The sequence below is a fragment of the Sapajus apella genome, unplaced genomic scaffold, assembly GCF_009761245.1.
Source record: "Sapajus apella isolate SASKATOON/1434 unplaced genomic scaffold, GSC_monkey_1.0 scaffold13, whole genome shotgun sequence".
Lineage (NCBI taxonomy): Eukaryota > Metazoa > Chordata > Mammalia > Primates > Cebidae > Sapajus > Sapajus apella.
This window is the reverse complement of record NW_022436953.1, coordinates 6198880-6222897: the sequence shown is the minus strand read 5'-3', so window position 1 is coordinate 6222897 and position 24018 is coordinate 6198880. Positions and strand designations below refer to the sequence as shown.

Below are 24018 nucleotides of genomic sequence, written 5' to 3'. Positions count from 1 at the left end.
CATAGACGCACGAACCACACACCTGCAGACACATATGCACCACACACACCTGCATAGACACACGCACCACACACCTGCATAGACGCACAAACCAGACACCTACAGGCCCCTCACGCATGCAACCAGGCCTGCTCTTGGGTCTTCTTTCCATGTTGTGGGCGGTCATGAGATAAGGACTCCCCCAGTTCCCAGCAGTCCCTCATTGCTTAGATGAACCCCTGAACCTGGGGGCTGGGAGGGGTCTGACCACTCAGGGCTGCCAGGCCTGAGCCCACCTGGATGTCCAAATCTTGGGCCCTTAGCTTCCCCACAGCCTCATGGGAGAGCACATTTAGGGTCTAAGCACATCCCAGAGAGTGGTCTCAGGACCATCCAGTGGGTATCCAGGCCTCAGGGCAATGTAGCTGACACACTGGCTTCTCAAGGGGAGATTAGGGCAACAACCTGCTTGGGTCTGACTCTGAGATTACCGCTTGTAGTCTCCCAGGCTGGATGGAGGCCCTGCTTGCCCTCCTGCTGGTCCCTGCTCTAGGTCATGACCCATGTGCACCTGTGGATGCTGTGTGTGAGGGCAAGGCCACCAGGGAGGGGTTAATCAGGGCTTCCTATTTCCAGCCAATTGACAGGCATGTCAGCAATCCCCCTGGGAGAGCAGAAGGATGCACAAGAGCAGAGCCTAGATTTTAAGGCAGGTGCCAGTTCTCTGTGCTTCTGCTCCTATATCCTGGAGAATTTCTGTTGCCCTCGCCCACAACACCAGCAAAGGCCCTTTAAGGCAGACTCCCTCCAGCAAGGGAAAAGGGGTCAAGGAAGGGCACTCCACCCACTCCCCCTGTATGACCTACAGAGTGTGCAAAGGTTCAGGTTCCTATGGCTCACCCCCTCCTTTCCCTCCTGGGAGGGCAGGCAAGGCCCCTATCCCTCCACATTCAATAAGTCAAACTCACACTTGAGTGACACTGGCTGTTGAAGGGTTTCCAACCCCAGTGCCCTGGGGCACCAGAAAGAATCGGGGGCCTGGCAAGGGGAAACCTGGAGGATGAGACTCAGGCTGCCACTGCAGGGCACAGCTGCTGAACACACAGAATTGCACATCTGGCCCTGATGCAACGCACTCCTTCTGAGCTTGCCCACACGAGGCACAGGAAAGCACTCATGCGCGCACAAACCCTGCAAAGTTGCCGACAAAGTTCAGTGCCTGCTTCCATCCAATCCACCAGTCTGGAGATGAGGGGCCTGCTGGGGACATTCCAGGGAATACTCTGCTGCACACACCATCCACCCACCCCTACCTGCACCCCGAACTCTACAGACGGGAGACAGGTGCATTGGAGAGCGAAGGAGTCTCAAAGACGCTCAAAAACACAGACACCTAAAGCTATCCTACACCAGGTCAGGTAGAGTTACCTTTTCTCCCCCACCTCAGTTAAAGACATCCCTAGCACTCAGGCCAGCTACAGCAACACTGTGGGTGCGGGCAGGCATCCCAGCATCGCCCAGGTTGCTGCCCCTCCCCTGTTCCTTTCAGCTACATCTCTTTCCCCTCCTCTCATTTTCCACTGCCAATCCCAGGACAGAGAACTGGACAGCCCTCCTTTCTCCTGCCTCTGCACTTTTCCCGGCCTCCTCCCCCAGCCCTTCCATCTTTATTAATAGCAGCAGCTTCCCAATACTGGGGAAAGTGTGGGCTGTGCCTGCCCTGAATGGGGGTGGAGGACACAGGGGGTGGAGGACACACTTCCTTTAAGAAACCAGAGGCCTATCCTGGCACACAAACCCAGAGCTACCCCATCCGAGTGGAAACTAATTATACAGTAAATTGTATTTGCTGTCCCCGCCCCAGCCTGTGGTGGCCCTCCTGCCTTTTGTTGGTTGTATGTGTGTGTTTTTTAATTGCTAAACAGTGACTCACTCTGACTGGTCCCCGCTCCACAGGAAACAGCCCCATCTCCAATCATGCCTTGAGCAGAGCTTCCTCATACCCAGCCTTGCCACTGGCCTCCACTAACCTCCAAGGGCCCCCACCCAGAGACACTCCCAGTCCCACCGGAGCAGCCTCGCCTCCACATATCACACCCAGGCCCCAGGCCCCAGGCCCCAGGCCCCAAGCTGGGGCTTCAGAGAGGACTCCAAGGTGTCAGGCCAAGCCCTTCCTTCTGGTATGACTCAACCCTGAAAGCCAGAGGACTGGGGAGGGACCTAGGAGGAGCCCCCTCCACTGAAGGGGACGGAAGTATTGCCTCAGTCCAGCTCCAAAACCAGGCCCAGAGGCCTGAGGGGGGGAGGCGGTTTTGACATTGGCCGCGGCCGCAGGGTGTATACAATGGGAGGGGACGCGGTTCTGTAATCACCCAGCCGGCTGCCCAGGGGAGCCAGCTGCCTGAAACCAGATTTCAAGGCGGCTCAACCTTAAACCCACAGGATTCTTTTTCCGTCTTCAACTTCCCCTCCCCAAATGTGGGAGGGCGGCAAGAGGGCTGGGCTGGGCGAGAGGGCCGGGAGGATGAAGACACATACTTCAAGGTTTGTTCATGCAGCCCGTGCAACACACAGGCACACAGGGCAGTGATTCTCACACAGGGAGAGCCGGCTCTCGGGAGGAATCCAAATAGCGGAGTCGCTGTCGGGGCCTCGCTGGCTGGCTGCTCAGACCCTGTCCAGAGAGATGGCCGGAGTTCTGCTCTCCCTCCGGAAGCTCCCCCCGCCCCCCCAATGTGTTTCCAATAGCGCTGAAAACTAACATGGCTGCTTTTGTTTACTTCCTCATTGGTATGCCAGCATCATGGATCATGTCAGCCACAGCGGCGGCACCGGGACACTCATTACATAAACAGCAGCTGGAGAGGCAGGACCGGGGTCACTGCCTCGGTGACTTCCCCTAGGGCCTACAGCAGCAACGCTGGGGGAGGGAGCTGCGCACCACGGAAAAGCGACACCCAAACTCTACCCCTGACGGTCCCACGCCCAATCCCATAAAGCACTCAGAAGACGGACCCTGTGCGCACAGGTGCGGGAATGTACTAAGTAGCGACTCGGGCCCCTTCTTCCCAGGACCCTGTCCCCAAACTTTCACAGAAGAGTTTGGCCAGGGGCTATTGGCCTGATGTCACAAGAGTCAGCCTGCCGGGAAGGGTGGTCCCCGGGCGGGCGGGAGGGACTGTGTTTGTGCGTGTGTGTGTGTGTGCGCGCGCGCGCGTGTAGGGTACTTGCCCGGATTTCATTCCTTCGGATCTCCACGTCGCACACCGAGTGTCCCTGATGCGCGCCGCTGTAGTAGCAGCAGTACTGGCAAACTGCCACCTGCTCGGCCTCGCAGTGGTAGAGGCGGTAGGCGTTGTGCTGCGGGCAGCTCCAGGCCCGCACGTCGTCCGCCTCCACCAGGAGGTGCCCGCGGGCGGTGGAGGGCTGCTGCAGGTGCGTCTGCACGTGGGACTGGCAGCAGGGAGCCTCGCAGCGCAGGCAGACCTTCTGCGCGGGCAGCGGGGGGCCGCGGCGGCAGAACACGCAGTGCAGCGCCGCCGGCGGCTTCTCCACGTGCAGGGCGTTGAACTTCTCCACGATGTTGGTGAGCTTCAGGTTCTTCTCCAGGCCCGGCTTCTGGTTGTAGGCCTGGTTGCACTCTGGGCAGCGCACAAGGCCGCTGTCCTTGGCCCACGCCTCGCCGATGCAGCCCCGGCAGAAGTTGTGTTTGCACGGCAGCTGCACCGGCTCCACGAAGACGTGCAGGCAGATGGGGCAGATGAGCTCCTCCTCGAAGCAGTTTTTCCAATTCTCCGCCATGGCGGCCGCGGACAGGGGGCCGGGGCAGGCCTCCCCGACTCCCCAGCCCCAGGGGTCCGTCCGGAGCCGCTGTAGGCCCACCCAGCCCCGAGCTTCGGCCCCAGCCGGCCCCGACGGTCGCTCAGTCAGCAGCGCCTTCCGCGTGCCCGCCCCCCGGAGGAGGGAGCCTCGGTCCTCAAGCCGCGCGCGCAGCCCTCTGCGTCTCCTCCTCCTCCCGAGCGCCTAGCGGGAGGTGGCGGACTGCGCCAGGGCCGCGGCCGGGGCTCCAGCCTTGGAAGGGAGCGCCGGGGTCCAAATTCCATATAAGAGGCCGCCTCCCCGTCGGCGCAGCTAGGGCAGCGGCGGCCCGCGGCCTGCGCTCGGCCCCGCGGCTGACATTGGGGCGCGCCCCGCGGCAGACGGAGCCTGGGAGCAGCACACTTCCTCCGGCGGCGGCGGCGGCGGCTCCCGCCCGGCTTGTCGGCGCCGCGCCTCCCTCGCAGGGGCCGGGGTCCGTGGGGCCGGTAGGCGAGCGCGGCCGCGCCGAGGCTGCTAGATCCGGACGGAGCGGGAGGGGCGGACCGGTGGTCCCCGGGCCAAGGTGCGGGCGTCCCCCGGCTGGCCGGCCGGGCGCGGGCTGCGGGGCGCGGGCGGGCCGACTCCGGGGCGCTGCGTGCGCTCAGGGGCAGTCATTCAGATGAAATTCCAGTCCCCGGCCAGAGACACCAGCCCGCCTCTGCCTTCCTCCTCCCTTCACAAATAGAAACGGAAGGGGGAGGGAGAGAAGTGGAAAAAAAGGCAACCGGCGAGGGAGGGAGGAAGAAGCCCCGGCGGCGCTCCGGCCTGACCCCCGGGCGGCTACTTCTGCGCTCCCCTGAGGCCCGGCGCCCCCGCAGCGGAGAGACCCCGCGCGCCGTCTCCGTACTGGGCGGGCGCCCGGCTCTGCCGAGGAAAACAAGGATTGATCAAACTAGAAAGGAATTTTTCTCAACTGCTAATGAACAGGAGGCTCGGCTCCCGGCCCTCCCCTCCCCTTCCCCGGCCCTCCCCCTTCGCCCCCCCCCGCCCCCCTCCCCCCCCTTTCTTTTCTTCTCGGCCTCTGCTCGGGCCTGGAAGGCTCGGGGCTGCGGTCGGAGCCAGCCTGCGGCGGCGGGGCCAGGCCGAGCCGCCTCCCTCAGCGCCCAGCCATCTTGGGCTCCGCGGCGGCGGCCGGGGTCTGGGCGCGCTCGCTGAGGGGCCCGCGGCGTCCTCTCGCTCCTGCTTTTTTTTTTTCTAAGTGGGATTTTTTTTTTTTTCCAAGGGGAGGGCTGGCGGCCTCCAACAAATTAGGAGAGAGAGAGGGGAGAAAATGCCAAGTCCCGATTTCTCTCCACCTCTGCTCCACCCACCCCGGTCCTGTCCAAAAAATAAAAAAAGATGAGAATTGGAAGAAGTCGGCAGAAAGGCGAGCGCCCGCGGTCCCCGGCTGCTGCCCAGGCGACGCGTCCGGGGCGGGCCCGCGCCCGTCGCTCGATCCGTGGTCCGTCTGTCCGCCCGCGGCTTCTCAAGGGAGGGGAGGGCGCTCCGGGCAGGGTCTCCGCAGCCGCTGTCGCCTCAGAGCTTTATCCTCAGATCAAAAAAAAAAAAAAGGAAGAAAAAATCCCAACCCCAACACTCTCATCACAGCCACCTTCAGCCATCTTGCGCGTATTATTATTATTTCAGGAATAATCCGTTTAATAAAAATACCTGCGTCTCCAGCCCCTCCCCAGCGTCCTGGGGTCCCCGCCCCCTTTTAATAATAATCTCGATAATAAAAATGATCGGCTAGCCGGGCAGTCCGCGGCGGCCTTTTCCTGCCTCGACTTGCTCGGGCCCGGCTCACCCCTTGGGAAGGGGCGCCGCGAGGTGGGGGTGCGTCCCCGCCGCCCGCGCCGGGAGGAAAGGGCGCCCCCGCCGTCGCCGCGAGGAAAGCGGGCGGGGGAGAGGCCGCGGCCTGCGGGGCCCGCCAGAGAGGCACTCAGGGGTCCAGGCGCCCCCGCCACGGCCCGGCCTGGGAGTCAGCAGCCGGCCGTGTACAATGGGTTCGGAGCAGAGCTGGGCCAGCAGGGTGGGGACGCGGGCGGGCCAGGGGCTGCGGCGAGCTGGGCTACCCGGCTGGGGCGGAAAGAGGCGGGGGGGTGGTGTTCCTACATCAAGGCCGGTCCCGCTACTCGGGAAGGGGGCGGGGAGCCGAGGAGGGGGGAGGCGAGGAGAAAGCGGCAGGCGGCGCCTTCAATCAGCACCCGCAGGTTCTGCCCACCCGGCACTGGCTAAAGAAACCGGCGCGGGGGAGGGGAAGGGGCGGGGCGTGCTTTCCGGAAGTGGTGTTACAGCTGCCCGGCGCCTGGCTCCTCCCCATTTCCCTGTCGCGTTGGGGCCGTTCCGGAGGCTGCTCTTGCTATTGGTCCACAAGCTGAGGCTCCACCTCTTTAAGGCGGGGCAGACCTGAGAGTCTCACGTGACTCTCACAAACTTCGGTACATTAAACATTGGGATGGTGGGGGGGGGTTTCCGTGTTTCTTAAAAAGCGATGATGCCACGGCGTAGTGGGACCACTTCTTCCTGGGCCTGAAGTGAAGACCCGTAGCTCTTTTTACAGAGAGGGAAAGGAGCGTTTGTCGGTCTGCTCAGCAGTCCCGTGGAGCTGAGCAGGGAAATGCAAAGGTTCAGTGTGGGGCGATTTCCCTATGTCCTTAAATGCTTTTACCTTTATCCTTGGCGCTTTAAACTACCACGCAAAATAGGCATTTATCCCTCTATTGATAAGGAAACCAAGGCTTAAAGAACTGCAGAAATCTGCCAAGGTCAATGGTTGGTCAATAAATCTTTAACAAAAGGTTTTTCTAGGCCCTGGCAATTCCCTGAAAAACGTACAAAAAAATTTTAGTGTAAATCTACGTAGGACAATTTTCGTGATAAAGTATTAACAGTTTCACACAAAGGCTTTCTGAAAAAGTGACATTTGAGCTGAGACCTGAATGCACACGAAGAGTCAGACCGGTGACAACCTGGGGGAAGAGCTATCCAGTCAGAAGAGAAAACAAATGCAAAAGCAATAGAACAGGCAGGTTCCAGGACAGAAAGAAGGCCATGTGTCCAGGAAAAAAAAAGTAGGGGCCAGAACACACAGGGTCTTCCTTACAGTTTATGGTGAGAAGTTTGGACTTTAAGCTGGTTGTACCAGCTGTCAGATTTGGTATGTATTTTGGATTAAATATCAGGTTGATTAAATATCGGGTGGCGAGGAATCAGTACAATAATAGGAGGGGGGTAGAAATGGGATCAGGATGTACTTATCACCATATAAAGTATATCCTATACTAGATATAACATATATACTATACTACTATATTATTGTAAGTGTACTATATAAGTATAGTATATTAGCCAGACTCGGTGGTTTATGCCTGTAATCCCAGTATTTGGGAGGCTGAGACGGGTGGATCATGAGGTCAGGAGTTTGAGACTAACCTGGCCAACATGCTGAAACCCCATCTCTGCTAAAAATACAAAAATTAGCCAGGCATGGTGGCAGGCAACTGTAATCCCAGCTACTCAGGAGGCCGAGGCAGAAGAATCGCTTGAACCCGGGAGGCGGAGGTTGCAGTGAGCCGAGAGCACGCCATTGTCTTCCAGCCTGGGTGACAGCGAGACTCCGCCTCAAAAAAAAAGTATAGTATCTTATTAAAAGATACTATACATTGTTATAAATACACCATATAAGTATAGCATACTATTATATAATGTATTATATCTAGCATCAGATATACTGTATATGGTAAGTATATGGTATAAATATACTATATGTACTATATGTATTATAATATACCATATATTATATACATTATAATAATTATTTTTTGAGACGAGTTTCACTCTTGTCGCCCAACTGGAGTACAATGGCCCGATCTCAGCTCATTGCAACCTCTGCCTCTTGGGTTCAAACGATTCTCCTGCCTCAGCCTCCCAAGTAGCTGGAATTACAGGCATGTGCCACCATGCCCAGTTAATTTTGTATTTTTAGTAGAGATGGGGTTTTACCATGTTGGTTAGGCTGGTCTCAAACTCCTGACCTCAAGATCCACCTGCCTTGGACTCCCAAAGTGCTGGGATTACAGGTGTGAGCCACCGCACCTGGCTATACTATAATGTTTATAGTATATGTATATATATTTTTTTCCCTTCTATCCTCCAAAGATGCAGATCTCAACAAAAGGCTGATGGTAGCACCATTTACTAAGAAGGGGAAACTGAACAAGATTAGATGATTTGAGTAAGGGGATTTTCTTTTGTATTTTCTTTTCTTTTTTTTTTTTTTGAGACAGGGTTTCACTCTGTTGCCCTGGCTTGAGTGCAGTGGCACAATCATGGCTTACTGCAGCCTCAAGTTCCCAGGCTTAGGTGATCCTCCCTCAGCCTCCTGAGTAGCTAGGACTACAAGCGCACACCAACATACCCAGCTAAATTTCTTCTTTTTTTCTTTTTTTTTTTTTGAGACAGAGTCTTGCTCTGTTGCCAGGTGCCAGGCTGGAGTGCAGTGGCGTGAGCTTGGCTTACTGCAGCCTCTGCCTCTGGGGTTCAAGCAATGCTCCTGCCTCAGCCTCCCAAGTTATACCCAGCTAAATTTCTAAATTTTTGTATTTTTTTGTAGAGTCAGGGTTTTAGCATGTTGCCCAGACTGGTGAGTAATGGGATTTTCCAAGTTGAGATGGCTCATATCCCAGTAGAAATGTTGAGGAGACAATTGTATAGATAGGCCCAGTGGGGATGTTTGTCCTGGAGATAGGGATTTTGGAGTCATCAAAGATTATGTTCTAAATAGTAGAACTGAGATTGAAATCTAGTTCAGTATGACCTCTGGGTTCCTGATCCTCTGATGACAAAGCCTGTCTTTAGCACTTTTCATCTCTTCACATGGGGGGTCATATGTGGGGCAATCGAATATGTGAATGAATGTCTGAATGAGCAAACAAGGAGAAAAAGTGTCTTCTAAACCCTAATCCTCCAGTCCATGCTGTTAGGATGGTGCTAAGAAAGAAGGTCTAGCTTGGAGCAGTTGTAGGGTCCTTTCTGGCCTCCTCACCAATGACCCCCAGGATAAGCAATCTAAAGAATTCCTCACTGCTTGTCTTTTTAGAATACTCCCCTTGACTTGTAAGACATCATATGCTTCTCATTTTCTTCTTATCTTCTAATCATAGAAGCCTCCAATTTCCATATCATAAATGTTGGCAGTCCTCAAAGTTCTGCTTTCCATCCTCTTCTCTTACCCTGGGGCTATCTCATTTACTCCTGAACTTTATTACCATGTATATGCTGATGACTCCCCAGCAGTATCTCCAGGCTAAATCCTCATCTCCTGGTTGCAGATCCATAGAACTAACTATGCTGTCTGCACAGATGTCCCATAGGCACCTTGAATTCAATGTACTGGAAGCCAAACTCACCATCTTCACATTCCAGCCTGTTCTTCCTCCTGCACTCCCCAACTCAGTCATTGGACCTATCAACAACTTATTATTATTATTATTTGCTTTGTCATCCAGGCCAGAGCGCTAGTGGTACACTGCAACCTCTGCCTCCTAAGTTCAAGCAATTCTCATGTCTCAGCCTCCCAAGTAGCTGGGAATACAGGTGCATGCCATCAAGCCAGGCTTATTTTGTGTTTTCAGTAAAGATGGGGTTTCGCCCATGTCAGCCAGGCTAATTTCACACTCCTGACCTCATGTGATCTGCCCACCTCAGCTTCCCAAAGTGCTGGGATTATTGATGTGAGCCACTGCACCTGGCCTTCAACAACTTATTACCAAGCTGAGGATGAAGAAGACAACCTGGACAGCTCTCTGTCCCTTACTGCCCTCACCCTCCCCTTATACATTCAATCAGATCTTATAGATCCTTCTCTTAAATCTCTCAGATCATCCACTTGCATATCTGTTGCTCACATGACATCCCCACATAGAGTTACAGCAAACATCTCAAACTCAACATGTCCAAAAGAATACTAATTTCTGCTCCCTCTTAAAACTATTCCTGCTGCTGTCTTCTGCTTCTCGGTGAACCAATCCTTCAGCAGATCTTTTTTTATTTTTATTTTTGAGACAGGGTCTCTGCAGTGCCCAAGCTGGAGTGCCATGGTGCGATCATGGCTCACTGCAATGTCTACCTCCTGGTCTCAAGTGATCTTCCTGCCTCAGCCTCCAGAATAGCTGGGACTACCTACAGGTGTATGCCACCACACCAGCTAATTTTCATACTTTTTGTAGAGACAGAGTCTTGCTATGTTGCCCAGGCTGGTCTTGAACTACTGAGCTCAAGTGGTCCATCTGCCTAGGCCTCCCAAAGTGCTGAGATTATAGGTGTGAGCCAGTGTGTCCAGCCAGCAAATCTTGACTACTTCTTAACCTCTCCATTACTTCACCATAATCTCTTGCCTGGATTATTTCAGTAGCTCCTGATTTCCGTCCGTTTGCCTTTACCTCCTGGAGTCAATTCTCAACATAGTAGCCAGGGTAATCTTTTTTGTGGCATGATCTTAGCTCTTTGTATCCTCTGTCTCCTGGGTTCAAGGGATTCTCCTGCCTCAGCCTCCCTAGTAGCTGGGATTACAGGTGTGTGCCATCACACCCAGCTGATTTTTGTATCTTTAGTAAAGACTGGGTTTTGCCAAGTTGGCCAGGCTGTTCTCAAACTCCTGGCCTCAAGTGATCTGCCCACCTTGGCCTCCCAGAGTGCTGGCATTATAGGCGTGAGCCACTGCACTGGGCCCCGGCCAGTTTTTAAAAAATATAAGTCAGAGCTGGGCGCGGTGGCTCACGCCTATAATCCCAGCACTTTGGGAGGCTGAGGTGGGTGGATCACGAGGTCAAGAGATCGAGACCATCCTGGTCAATATGGTGAAACCCCATCTCTACTAAAAATACAAAAAATTAGCTGGGCATGGTGGCGTGTGCCTGTAATCCTAGCTGCTCAGGAGGCTGAGGCAGGAGAATTGCCTGAACCCAGGAGGCAGAGGTTGCGGTGAGACGAGATCACGCCATTGCACTCCAGCCTGGGTAACAAGAGCAAAACTCCGTCTTAACTCCCTCATCAAAAATATATATATATATATATATGTCAGAGGCCGGGCATGGTGGCTTACGCCTGTAATCCAAGCACTTTGGAGGCCAAGGCAGGCGGATCACCTGAGGTTGGGAGTTCACGACCAGCCTGACCAACATGGTGAAACCCTGTCTTAAAAAATATATATATATAAGTCAGAAAATGTCACTCCTCTGCTCAAAATCTTCCAGTGCCTTCTCAATTCAACCAGAATAAAGGTGAAAGTTTTAGAATTCCCTCCGAGGCCCTCCAAAGTTTAGCCTCTGTATAATTTTCTAGCCTCTTCTTCTCCCACTTGGCTGCACCCACGTGGCTTCCCTGGTGCTCCTCAAAGGTGCCTGGTGTGTTTCTCCTTAACTCCCTACCCTTTGCAGGCACTCTTCAGTTTGCCTGGCCCATCTTCCCCAAGATAGCCCTATGGCACACTTCTTCCTGTAGTTGTGATCCTTTGTTCAAATGTCACCTATGCTGTGAGGCCTTCCCTGACTTCTCTATTTAAAAAATGCACCCTTTCCTCCAGCCCCACTATCCGTCCTCCTCTGTTTCTTCATAGCATGGGTCTCTATGTATGATATACCCTTCTTTTGAAAATTATTATCTGGCCAGGCGCGGTGGGTCACGTCTATAATCCCAGCACTTTGGGAGGCTGAAGTAGGCGGATCACCTGAGGTCAGGAGTCCAAGACCAGTTTAGCCAACATGGTGAAACCCCATCTCTACTAAAAATACAAAAATTAGCTGGGCGTGATGGCAGGCATCTGTAATCCCAGCTACTCAGGAGGCTGGGGCAGGAGAATTGCTTGAACCTGGGAGGCGGAGGTTGCAGTGTTGCCTACTCCAACCTAGGCAACAAGAGTGAATCTCTGTCTCAAAAAAAAAAAAAAAAAAAAAAATTGCCGGGTGTGGTGGCTCATGCCTGTAATCCCAGCACTTTGGGAGGCCAAGGCAGGTGGATCACCTGAGGTCAGGAGTTTGAGACCAGCTTGACCAACATGGAGAAACCCATCTCTATTAAAAATACAAAATTAGCTGGGCGTGGTGGCGCATGCCTGTAATCCCAGCTACTCAGGAGGCTGAGGCAGGAGAATGGCTTGAACCCAAGAGGCGGAGGTTGCAGTGAGCTGAGGTCACGCCATTCCACTCCAGCCTGGGCAACAAGAGCGAAACTCTATCTCAAAAACAACAACAACAACAAAGAGAAAATTATTATCTGTCGCCCATCATTAAAATATAAGATCTGTGAAGGAGGTATTTTCTTTTTTCTTTTTTTTTTTTTTGAGACAGAGTTTCGCTTTTTTCCCAGGCTGGAGTGCAATGGCGCGATCTCGGCTCACCGCAACCTCCGCCTCCTGGGTTCAGGCAATTCTCCTGCCTCAGCCTCCTGAGTACCTGGGATTACAGGCACGCATCACCATGCCCAGCTAATTTTTTTGTATTTTTAGTAGAGACGGGGTTTCACCGTGTTGACCAGGATGGTCTCGATCTCTTGACCTCATGATCCACCCGCCTCGGCCTCCCAAAGTGCTGGGATTACAGGCTTGAGCCACCGCGCCCGGCCCAGGAGGTATTTTCTTTAATGCTGTATCTCTGGTGCCTAGAATGGGACCTAGCACACAGTAGATGCCCAATAAATATTTGTTGAATCAATAAATGGATCCCATTCTCTCTGTCCCTACTGCTTCTACCCTGATGAAGGCATCACTGGTCACCTAGCCTTCATTCTTCCTCCCTTTCAAAACATTTTCCATCCAGCAGTCAAGGAGATGGTCCTAAAATGAAAGCTTGATGCCTTAAACCATATATTGCAGGCAATTTGCACTCTAGTTCCCAAGCAGAGTTTTAAGGTTTCTACCCTTGTTGTTCTGACTGCCTGGAGAGCTTATGAAAGTAAAGCTTCCTCTTGTTCTACTCAACTCATCCTTAAGCATCCTTTAGGTTGTAGCTTAGATGTTACTTCTTCAGGGAGCCTTTTTTAATCTCCCCAAATTGGGTTAGGCACCTGTCTGAAGTCACCCTTATAAGTGGTAGAGCTGGGGTAGGACAGGAAGCAGCTTACTGCCTTCCTCTTTCATGGTTCTTCCTCGTAAGTATCTGTTTCCTTGTCTACTTCCTCTCACTGCACTTTGAGCCTCTTAAGGCAGGGCCTGTGTCCAGCGTCCCAGTATGCAACAGAGTGCCTGCACACACTTGTTGAAAGAACAATGGAACGTTTTCTAGTTGGTTCCCACAGTGTTATTGTAGAGGCTCGACAATGCATGGTTGGCCTTCCTCTGTCTTGTAAAGGTTGAGACCCAAAAGCTCCATTCTGTATCCTTCCAGGGCTCTCCTGGTACTGAGATGGGGTGTGGGGTTGGGTAGGTGAGATTGGAAAAACAAGGAACAGGGCCTCTGTCCTCAGTTCTCTGGCCCCAATAAGACCGCTACTTTCATCATAGCCCCCTCAAAGTCTCCCTCGCCCTGCAGGTTGCTTGGAGAGCCATGCCATTCAAGCCATGGACACCCACCAGCAGTCAGCTGCTCCTTCCCCAAGCTGCCCTCAGCTCTCTCCCAGACTTCCTGGCAATAAGGAGGAAAGGAGGGGATGGGTCAGTCCCACCATGCACTGTGGAGGGGACCTGGAGATGTCTGCCCTTCTCAGGCCACATCCAGACCTGCCCCTGCAGGCTGGCTTACCCGTTCCCCTGCCCAGCAAATCACCCCACCCTGGCCTCCCCACCATCTACTCCCTTGAAGCCTGCCTCAGCCTCAGTGCCTGGCAGGCTGGGTTGAGTCACTTGTAGCTTGCATTCTTCTTCTGGTCAGGCCAGTTTGGCAAATCTCTCAGGCTCCCCAGCCCCCCTGAAGCCTGTGTGACTCCCTCCCCAAGGCCCCCAGCATACCCAGATGGGGCAAAGCAGGCGCCTGGGAGGAAAGCCCACAGGACTTTCTGGAGGAGACATTACAGATGATGGCATGGTAGATCTCTCTCCTCCCCAATTCTAGGGCTGGGGTCTCTGCTGTAGGCCCAGGAGCACTTCTCTTTCCAGAAACAGCCTCAGCCTGGTGTTGTCTCGCAGAACCACCTAAACAGAGGATCTTGCTATTCTGCATTCTCTGGGGCAAGAACTTCACCCGGACCCTGAGTCCCTGTAGGCTAAAGTCAGATGAGGAGGAGGATACTTCCTCCAATCCCCAGTCTCCACGGAGAAAAGGGGACAGCGTGGCCTAGGTCCACCTGGGGTTGTCAGTCTGACTTCCTACCCTCCCCACCTCCTTGTTCTGACCACCAGAGGGACTGAGGACCCCAGACAAGACCTGCTGCACTGCTCAGTTCGAGAGTTTAGTGAGGCTGCAGGGGAAGGAGTGTGGACCCCTCAGCAAAGGCCCCCCACATGGCTAGGTCTCACAGAAGGGACAGGAGGTAAAAGCCCCCTCATAGGAGCTGACACCCCCTCTCTGTTGCTTATGATGTCCTAGGACCTCTGCTCCAGCCCCAGCAGAATCCCCTGCCACTCCCCAGGACAGAAAACCAGAAGGGAATGAATTGTGAAGGCCCGGGTGATCACAGGTTCCAAAAACTCTTTCTGGGTGCAGCCCTCATCCTGCCTGCCAGGCTAGTGCCTTCTCCCCCAGCTCAGTGCCTCCCCGCACTGGGCATTGGGCTGTTTTGCTGCCTCCCGGCCATGGAGAGGTAGGAGCTGGGCTGGAAGGAAGATATACCCATTACCTCCCTCCGCTCCCAGCCCAGTCAAGTTGCTAGGGCTGGTGGGCTGCTTCTGAATGGCCCTTCTATCTGGATCCTGCCCCCGAGCCCTGGATTAGGAAGCGGAATTTAGATGTCATGTGAGAGGAAGCTGGAGCAAGGACTCCAAAGAAGATGAGGAGGGCCCCTCTTCCTAAGGTGAAAGGGGTTTTTGGTGAGAGGAGGGTAGAAGAGGGATGAAGTAGCAGAGAGGGTCTTCACCCACCCACTCATCTCCCCAGACTGCTCCTCAATCCTACCCCCTTGACCTTAGAGGAATTCAGGACCAGTGAGGGAGAGCCTGTCCCTGGAAAGTCATTTCTGCATGACTGAAGAGCCACCAGCTGTGTGATCCCACTCCCTGGCACCTCCTCTACTCCTGACACAATGCCAGGGGGCCTCCAACCCACTCCCTGTGCCAGGGCCCCAGGCTTCCTGCTCCCGCTACTCCAGGCAGCCAGAAATGAGCACACAACCCAGGCACTTCTGCAAAGATGTTTAATGCACTTAGATTACACAGAGGAAGAGGGGGCAAGAAGGAAACATCTAAGTGAGTCACCCAAAAATTCTTACAAAAGTCCCAGGCTGGCTGCAGCCCCAGGAACCGAGTCGCCACTGACGTTAAAAACTAATATAAAATTTACAAAAATCTGCTCGTTGCAGCATTCAGGTACTTGTACAAAAGGGGGGTCTCTCTACAGGGCTCCTGACTTGTAACAGGGACCCAGGTACCTCATCTGGCGTGGACATCCTAGAAGCCAGAGAGGGAAGACCGGATAAAAAAATACAGTAAAGGAAATTCTCTACTGGTCTGCCCCATAGGGGCACCGACCTTCAGGTTTTCTCCCTGCTTGCAACTCAATCCGAAACCCCAGTCCCAAGACCCTGTATCTATTTTTAAATATGCTCTAGCCCTTTTAGACTCTCCCTTCGGCTTCCCCAGTCCCTGCCTTGGAGCAGTGCCCTTGGAAGTGGAAGATAAGGGCAGGAAGAGGCTTGAGCTCCCTAGCCAGGCCTGAGACCTCGCACAAGCCTCCCTAAATCCTCTCAGAATGGCAGCTGGGTCTGCGGTCCTCCTGCAGCCCACTCTGGGCCAGCGGAGCCACAGGAGCCTGCCTTATACAGCAGGAAACAGCAAGGGAAAGGCCCTTCTCAGAAGCTAAGCACCAGGGACCTGGAGGGCTGGGTAGGACTAGGCAAATCTCCAAGTAGCTTGCAGAAGAGGCAGATTTAGGGAGGGAGGCCCCTTACCTCTTCCACCCACCACAAGGTCAGAGGCTCTCACAGAGCTGCAGGGAGGGAAAGATAGGGTACATTCACCTAGCATCCTGTGCCAGAAGCTGTGCTGGGCAGGGTCCAAGGTCAGCCTGGCTTGATCTTTGAGGGTCCTCTGTCACCAAGCCAGCAGCCTGAGACACCTCTGGCAGGCACCAATGCCCATGGGAAAGGAGGCCTGGTCAGAGATGCGTGATGCCCTGCCCAGTCCCCAGAGCCAGTGAGATGAAGCCTGGCCCCTGCAGGATCTTGGAAGCGCATGAGGCTCCTGACATAGCATGGGTACCAAGGGACCACAGGCTTCATGTGCTCGTCATCTCAGAGCTCACCCACTTCCTCCTTTCCCTGCTCCCCCAGAACAGGGCCACATGCTGGCTGGTGCCTACCTTCAGTCTGCAAATGCCCTCCAGGCCTGGGGCAAGTTGCTGACCAGGTGCTTCACAAGCTGATGACAAAGCTTAGCTCAGAAAATGCCCCTCCCCACCCAACCACAGATGGAAGCAGGGCGAACTGCAGCGGGGGACCCTCAGGCCAGTCTCCAGCAAGAGAGAGTACAGGGAGAGGCTGGTCAGGGTGGCAAGGAATGGAGGCAAACTGATGGCACCTCTCTGCCTGTGAAATGTCAGAAGACAAGAGCTTCAGAGGAAGGGCTGCTGTGGTGGGTGAAGGTCAGTAGGGCTCCCTCTGGAAGGTCCTCAGGGCACTAGAGGCATAGCTGCCGACATGAGGTTCCGAGTGGCTTGCATCTTGGCTGGTGGGGACCTGGAGCCAGTCTCTCCCAAATACTCCAGGCTGATGTACCTTGTAGCTCTGAGCTTGATGGAGTTAACTGGATAGCCCTGAGGATGTGCAGAGAAGGCCAGGCCTAGTGGCTCCAGGGAGGTCCAACTCCTGTCCCTGTAGAACCCAGCTGGTGCCCTCATACCCCTGGGGGCAGCTCTTTGGCTGAATCTCTCATCAGCAGAGTCCTGCACCCTGTGGGCGCTCCTGCGGCATCCCTGGTGGTGCCCGTGTGTGTAGCAGAGACAGATGGGAGCCATGAGGAGCCCTGCATAGTCATTATTTGCTTTGAAGAGGTGGAAAGTGATCCTGAAGTATTACAGCAGTCCCTAGATTTGGGGGTTAGAAGGTGGGAAGGGGCTTGCTAGTTCCAGGTCAGGAGTGGGAGATAAGCCAAGAGGAACTCCAAATCCATGGGGTAGAGATAGGCTGGCTTCCGGAAGGCAGACTCTGAGATCTGCAGCACTGGGGGTGAGGGGCTGAGGACCATGAGAGGCCAGGATGCCGGAAAGGAGACGGGATGAGGAGTGGAGAATGAAAGACAGGGCAGGGCATGGATGGATACAGGGAGGATGGGAGGGCAGCAGAGAGCAGTGTTAGCAAAACCAAAGTGAAAGAGATGTTGAGAGGCAGAGTTTTCAGTTTTAGTAAGCCAGTCCTACAGCCTGAGACTGGTAGGCCCAGGGACTGGGGAAATGAGACAGGACTGGTTACAGAGCTGGAGACCCAAGCCCTGAGTGGCAGTGGGGATGGTATGTGACATGCTGAACCTCATCCTCTCCCTGGCAGGCCTGGTTGGGTGGAAAAGGCCTAGAAGATGAGGCTGGGGTCACCAAGTCTTTGAGACCCATTCACTTGGAAAACAGTAGCACCCCTCCCTGGCCCCAGCTAAACTAGGCTCAAAGCTGCACAAGTTGGTGTCTCCACTCTCCCCCTGCCCCAGGCTCTGCCAGGCCCAGCTGAGGAGAAAAGCCTGTCTTTGCAGCGGGCTCCTCCAGGGCTCTGGGGCTGGCAGGCGAACACCAAGCACCTTCTCTGGTGGCAGTCCGGGGAGAGATACAGCCCTAGGCCTCTGTCAGAGAATGGGAAAGTTCAACGGGGAATAAAGTTCTGTTTAAAAAACATTATATACATGGCTTCTGGACATCTTTGCAGAGCAATAAAATACCATCCGGTTTCTGCAAAATAAAATAAGGAAGAAGAAAACCAAACGCGATCAGAGGAATTGTTCCATGGCCAGAGGAGCTTGAGTAGCAAAGGCTTCCAGAGCTGAGCTGGGCGGTGCATCCACATGCTCTGCTCTGCACCTGGGCCTTCTGCCCACCTCCTGCTGTGCGGCAGGGGGTAGGTGAGAATGAGGCCTGTCTCCACCTAGGGGCACGGCCAGGGTCCAGAGTCAAACCTCAAACCAGAATCTGTTTAGGCAGCAGTCAGGGAGGGTCTGCATTTGCCCGCTTACTGGCCTGATGGGTTGCAGGGCTTAGCCATGGGGGGTGAGGGGGTGCAGCCCCTGAACTGGAGGTGAGATGAGGGCCCGTGGCCTGTGCATTGCACCCCACTGGGCTATGGGGTGGTGCTGCGCAGTCTTCCTCACACTTGTCCTTTTATTTGTGGGGATCTCGTGGACACAACTGTTAACTGGAAGTCACTGGGGAGCAGCTGAGCTCCCTGCTGGCCCCTGCAGGGCCCAGCCCAGGCTAGTGTAGCGGACTGTCAAATACCACGTCAGGCAGGATGGAGACCTTCAGCTTCTTTTCAGGCCAGCTGTACTCTTTGGGAAGTTTGAACTGTGGAGGGAGCAAGCACAGACCAGGAGTGCGAGTGATTAGCGGAATCCACCGTGCTCTTTCCAGACTGCCCAGGCCTGTCCGGGGAGCCAGGATGGGCCGTGGGATGCCTGGCTTCATTCTCAAATGCTGGACCCAGGTGGGAGGCTGACTCAAATGGCTGCAGTGGGTGACCTCTTCTTTCCCCATGGCCTGCCAATAATTAGCCAGGTTGGAGGAGGGCATTTTCTCCTCCTTTTTCCACTAAGCTGACCTCCCTCTTGCTCACTTCCGTCATTCTGCCTCTGGCCACAGGCATGTAAGGAATCTGCTCCCTGAGGCCCTAGGGCTGGAAGATGGGGGCTGGGGGAGGGTCTGGAGGCTGTGGGGAAGTGACCTGAGCTCTGTCATTGCCATGGCCTCTCTTTCAGAGGCCAGTGCAGGAAGAACCCTGGAACCTGTTCTTTGTAACCTTGGCCAAAGGCTCTAAAGGGAAAGAGGCCCTAGTTCGGCCCCAAAGTCAGGACCACACTTGCAGCCTTGGTGGGTACAGAAGAGTGGGCTTGAGGTGATCCCTTGGGCCTGGTGGAGCCTCAAGAGGGGCCAGTCCCCACCCTGTTCCTCATGTTCATTCACACCGCTTCCCAGGGTTACCAGCCTCAGAGTGGTCCCAGCAGTGGGACCAGCAGTGGGCAAGGTGAGCCACGTCTCCCACCCTGCCCCAGGAATCACTGACTGGCCTACAGTTCTGTTTCTGCTGTTCACGTGGGAGCCTCTGGTTGGGGAAGGGATACCCTCTTTACAGTAGGACTTTGGATGCAGTCTGGCACACAGCTGGTGCTCAATAAATGCTCACTGCCTGGGACTGATGCTGGAACTTAGACACAGGGTCTGTCTTTCCTAAGTTGGCTAGACTGGAAGTCAGGGCAGGGTGGAAAGGAGAGAGCAGTGCTTTTGACCTGCCTGGGGCTAGGGCTGGAGGCAGACAAGCCTGACCCTTCGTGGCTACCTCCCTCTTCCCTTTCTCTGCTGGGGGACTATCTCTGCCAGGACCAAAGTGGCGAGTGGGACAGGGTGTGGGGACAGCCTCTGGACAGAAAAGGTAAAAAAGAAAAAAGTCATTTTCAGTGACCTACTTTCCTCTGCTCCCCCTGGCTTCTATCCCTCTTGCCTGGACTGTTCCCCTCCTACCCCCTCAACACCCAAGCTCAAAGCAGCAGCCTGGCACAGTGCCATCCCAGTGCGACAAGGCCTCTCCGGAAGCGCTTCTGGGCAGCTGGCTCTGGTCTGACTGAATGGGGAGCTGGGACTCAGGGACCAGTGACTTGTGGGGGTTGATTGGCTGGCACGGACTGGGTGCTTGATGACTTTGGAATGTATAAATGAACCAATTTCTCAAGCTGCATCCCAGAGGACAGAAGAGACACTGCTCTGCTCTGCTCTGGTGACCCCTGGCTCTGGGGAGTTCCTGTCCACCTGAAGACCTGGCCTGGACGGTCCCACGCTGTGCACTCCCCTCAGCTTCCTGAACGTCAGAGTCCTCTGTGTCCTGGCTGGTGCAGCCTGGGGAGCCCTGGCAGCTGGAAGCTCCAGCCCTGGCTGGAACCTAGCTCCTGCTTGGCCTCCCTCTGGCTAGAAAGCCTGGCCTCTGGGAGGCAGAGGAGTTCTCCCCCAAGCACATTTCCTGGCAGACAGGGCAAGGGAAGGGTCTGTCTCTGCCACAGGCAGGTCAGGGCCCAGGAGGGCTCTCCAGAGGCCCGGCCAGTCTGCTAATGTTCACTAACCCATGGGGCCCTGAGGCCAGAAAGGCTCCCATCCTGCTGGGGTGCTAGGAGCAGAAGCAGGGGGAGGGTAAGGGACTTTCCAGGATGAGGTAAGTCCCTGTAAATGAGGATGCTGGGAACAAGGGAGAAAAAACAAAGGGGATTATGGACTCCATTCCTCTACCCCAGAGGAGTAGCTGGAGAAGGCACAACCACAGCTGGCCTGCCAGCTCCTCCGGCTCTAAGCCAGGGCTGGAAGAGGGGGACTAAAAGGGGACAGCTCATGGCTGGAGAAGGAAGAAGGGAGAGTGGCTCCTGGGTGGCCCAAGGCGAGGGCAGGAGTCCCCTGCTGCCCACCAGAACTCCCCAGTGGAATGTTCTCTGGCAACAGACATGGGCTTTCTGTTCAGAACCTGCCAGGGAACAGCAGGGGCTGGGGAGAACTTGAACTAGCCTGAAGGCCCTGGCATCCTCTTCAGTGAGGTTCTTAGGAGCTGGCAATTTGGACAATTTGCTGGGTATCCTTACAAGGGCTGGGGGTAGAGCAGGGAATGGTGGGGGTGCACAGAAATAGAAGAGAAATCTACAGTCTCTTCTCCAGCCTATCCCTGCATCTTGGAGAGGAGCCCACAGATGTAGCCACACAAATACATGCAAGCACACGTGCACACACATGTATACACGCACACACATGTATGCACACACATGGTCCCAGAGATGGGACCTGCTGTCAGGTAAAGTCAAACAAGCTTACTTCCTCTGGAGAAGTCAAATCTTCTAAATCCTCCAACATTTTCTCTACAAACTCTTCGGTCAACAGAATCTGTGAAGGTACAAGGCAGGCTTTTATTATTATTATTATTATTTTTTAAATATATGATCTTTTGCCAAGCACCAAGCTTTTTAGACCTCTCTTCTGACCATGAAGGATAGATGAGCTCACTGTGATTTGTTCAAGGGACAGAGGGAAGTGTTTGAGGCCTGTCCCCAACTGTCATTCCCCCCCATTCCCCCCACCTCCCTACAATATCTGACAGGGACGGAGAAGGAAAGGGGTCAGCGGACAATGGGGAGGGGAGGGAGAACATTGGGAGGTCTGGGAATGCTGCTGCCAGAAGGGAGATGAACACTGGTGGGGCTGGTAAAAAGGTTACATCAGGAAAAAAAAGGAACAAAAAAAGAAAAATAAAAAGGAAAAAACATTCAATTAAGAATATATTGGTGGGGGGGAAAAGCCCCTGTTGTAGTTGCCCAGGCCTCCTGCACAGTGCGGTGCAATCACAGGGAAGAGCAGGGCCAAGGGCGGGGAAGCTGCTGCCGTCAGGCTTGCATGTCCGCCTCTGCCCCACACCGTGGCAGGACAAAAGGAATCTGTCTGAATTTGGAATACAAGCCCTGTCTGGAATCTGGAAATGCCCCGGAAGGTACATCCAAGAATGTCTGAGCTGGAGAATCTGGAGACTGTGGACCAATGTCTCTCATTTTACAGATGACAAAGGGACTCCCCACTTCCATTCCCATTCACAGTAGCTACGTCCTCCAAGGATGGAAGCTCCCAAGCCGCTGCCCTCCTGGGCTCGATCAGCCACTGAGTTCCTCCAGGCTTCTTTGAGATTCCTCTTCTCTAGGTCACCTCCCAGAGTTCCACGCTGCTGTTCTAGTCTGATGCCTCATTGCCTCTCACTTTGATGCTGAGTCTTGCCCCACTATTTGGCTAGCACAACTACCACCTTCATCAGCTAAAGAAGTTTTCACTGCCAATAACAATGTCCAGGGACTCTCAGGGCCTCTAAAACCAGGACTTCCTCAATCTGATGAGTCATTTTCCCCACCCACCCCTCTGGTCAGGCTGCTATGCAAAGCCAGGCCAAACTGACCTGAGGTCTGCACCCCACCAGGCCCTGGCTGAGGATCTTTCCTCTTCCAACCTTGACCCCTTCCTTTACCCCTCCCTCTCTGTGTCCTTGTCCCCAGGGCCTCCTGGCCTCCCCCGGCTGCAGACCCTTCTGTACCCCCAGGCCACAGCTCTTTCTCCTCGTGCATACTCTGAGCACCCAGGTAGGGCACAAAGGAAGAAAGATGATGGGGTGAAGATCCAGACAAGGAGCTCTTCTGAGGGGAAGCCCTCCCTGTGAGGAGGAGGAGAATTGAGAACTTGAAAAATACCCACCAGGTTTCCCCTGGGAATTGTCAACTGCCAAGAACAAAAGTTTCCACATCGTGAGATAACAAGGGAAGTGAGCAAGCAGGACAGCTCCGGACCTCGAAGGATGGAGGTCTTCAAGCAAGAAGTGGACAGGGTAGAGGAGGGAGTGAGGAATAAGAACACTACTCCCAAGTGAGCAGGAAAGCTGTCATCAAATGGGGCATGCTAACTGCTCATCTCCCTGTCTTACAGTGGAGGAAACTGAGACATAGGCAGGTTATGTAATTTGCTCAGTGTCACACGGCTTGTGAGTGGCTAAGACCATATCCTGGTCATGTCTGGACTCTCAAGTTAGTGCCTGGAGTACTGCTCCAGAATGCTGAACTCTCACCCCCAGGACACTGACTCCTCTATTCATTTTTCCAGGGACATAGGCATGAAGGCAACCAATTTCCCACCAGGACAGGCACCCTCCCTTGGCTGGCAAGGAGACAAGAGACCCAGCCTTCCCTGACTCCAAGCCCACAGCAGGTACAAAATAGCTCTGACCATCAGTCCACACCTCCTCACCAAACTCTCTGTTCTAGGAGCTAGGGACCTGACTGAGGACAGAGACAAGGCTTAGAGACAGAACAGGAGAGGCAAAGTTGACAAAGTTGGGGGAGGTGTACCCCTACAGTTCTAATTCCCCAAAGTGGGGCTAGCTGACTCTGCCCACAGACTCCAGACTTACACATACCTCTCCCATAGCTCAAGCCCTTGCTCCTCCTACTCTTATCCCAGGGGTGTCCTCCCCAAAAGTTCAGTTTCCTCACCAGTTATCACCAGTCTGCTCAAGTAGTACAAAAGTCCCATTCATATTTTTGGCATTTCCGGGGCTCACTGCCATCTCTGCAAATGCTAGCACAAACACAAGCATACCTAAAACCCAATTATATTACAATGACTCCAGTCTGGGCCAGGCTAATTTCTAACTCCAAATAACTTGGAGGGAGGGGCTTTCTGCCAGATCAGTATATAGATCTAGGATTGTAACAAGTGCTAGGGCTGAGACGGGGTAGAAGGGAGGACAGGAAGAGGGGCGAGGGTTCACAGGGGCTGTGGCTACCCAGTTAAGACACCAGAGTTACTCTTCAAGGAAACGTAATGCCACCAATGCTGAGTTCATTCTAAGCTGGCTCCTCTGACAAAGGTCTGGAACTGATGCTAGGGAGAGAGTGAATTATAGTGGCTTTTAGTAGAGCAACCACTATGCGTGGCACCATCTGTGTGTGGACTTACTGTGGGCTCAGCTGGGGAGGGGATGGCCAGATCAAAAACAAGGACAAACCCTAGTTGCTCCTCCATTTTCGCTTTTGGTGATTTGCTGGTTCCTGCTGGCAACTTCACATTATTTTAAAAGAATTAAAGGGGAAAATTATACATGAGATCTGCATGATATTAAGGGTGACATTCTCTGCAAAGAAACACGACAGACCGTCATAGCTCCAGGCACCTAATTTAATTTCCTTTGGGAGTTAAGCCTTAGAAGCTTGGATTGAACAAACAGGCCCTGTTCTTTGTATATTTCAAATCTGGAGCTGAGAATGTTAACAGATCTTATCAACAGGACACTGGAGATAGACAGCTAAGATGGGGCAGCTCCTGGGAGCTCTCCTGAGTAACAGACTCGCCCTTGTGATGCAAC

At 54.1% G+C, this 24018-nt stretch overlaps 2 protein-coding genes across 3 annotated transcripts in view; both read right to left on the bottom strand.

Moving 5' to 3' along the window:
- The window catches only part of TRIM8 (tripartite motif containing 8), a 14291-nt gene extending 10002 nt beyond the window's left edge, over positions 1 to 4289 (bottom strand). The window contains exon 1 of the mRNA XM_032281460.1: positions 3211 to 4289. Coding sequence (XP_032137351.1) covers positions 3211 to 3780 — 570 coding nt within the window. The 5' untranslated portion in view covers positions 3781 to 4289. The remainder of the gene's footprint in view (positions 1 to 3210) is intronic.
- Positions 4290 to 17282: 12993 nt separating this feature from the next.
- Positions 17283 to 24018, bottom strand: part of SUFU (SUFU negative regulator of hedgehog signaling) — a 120950-nt gene continuing 114214 nt past the window's right edge. Inside the window, exons 11-12 of one of the 2 annotated variants that reach the window (XM_032281458.1) lie at positions 20940 to 21008; positions 17283 to 18443 (exon numbers count right to left, since the gene is read on the bottom strand). In XM_032281458.1, the coding sequence (XP_032137349.1) occupies positions 18354 to 18443; positions 20940 to 21008 (159 nt within the window). In that variant the 3' untranslated portion in view covers positions 17283 to 18353. The remainder of the gene's footprint in view (positions 18444 to 20939; positions 21009 to 24018) is intronic. The other variant, XM_032281457.1, reaches the window with a different exon arrangement.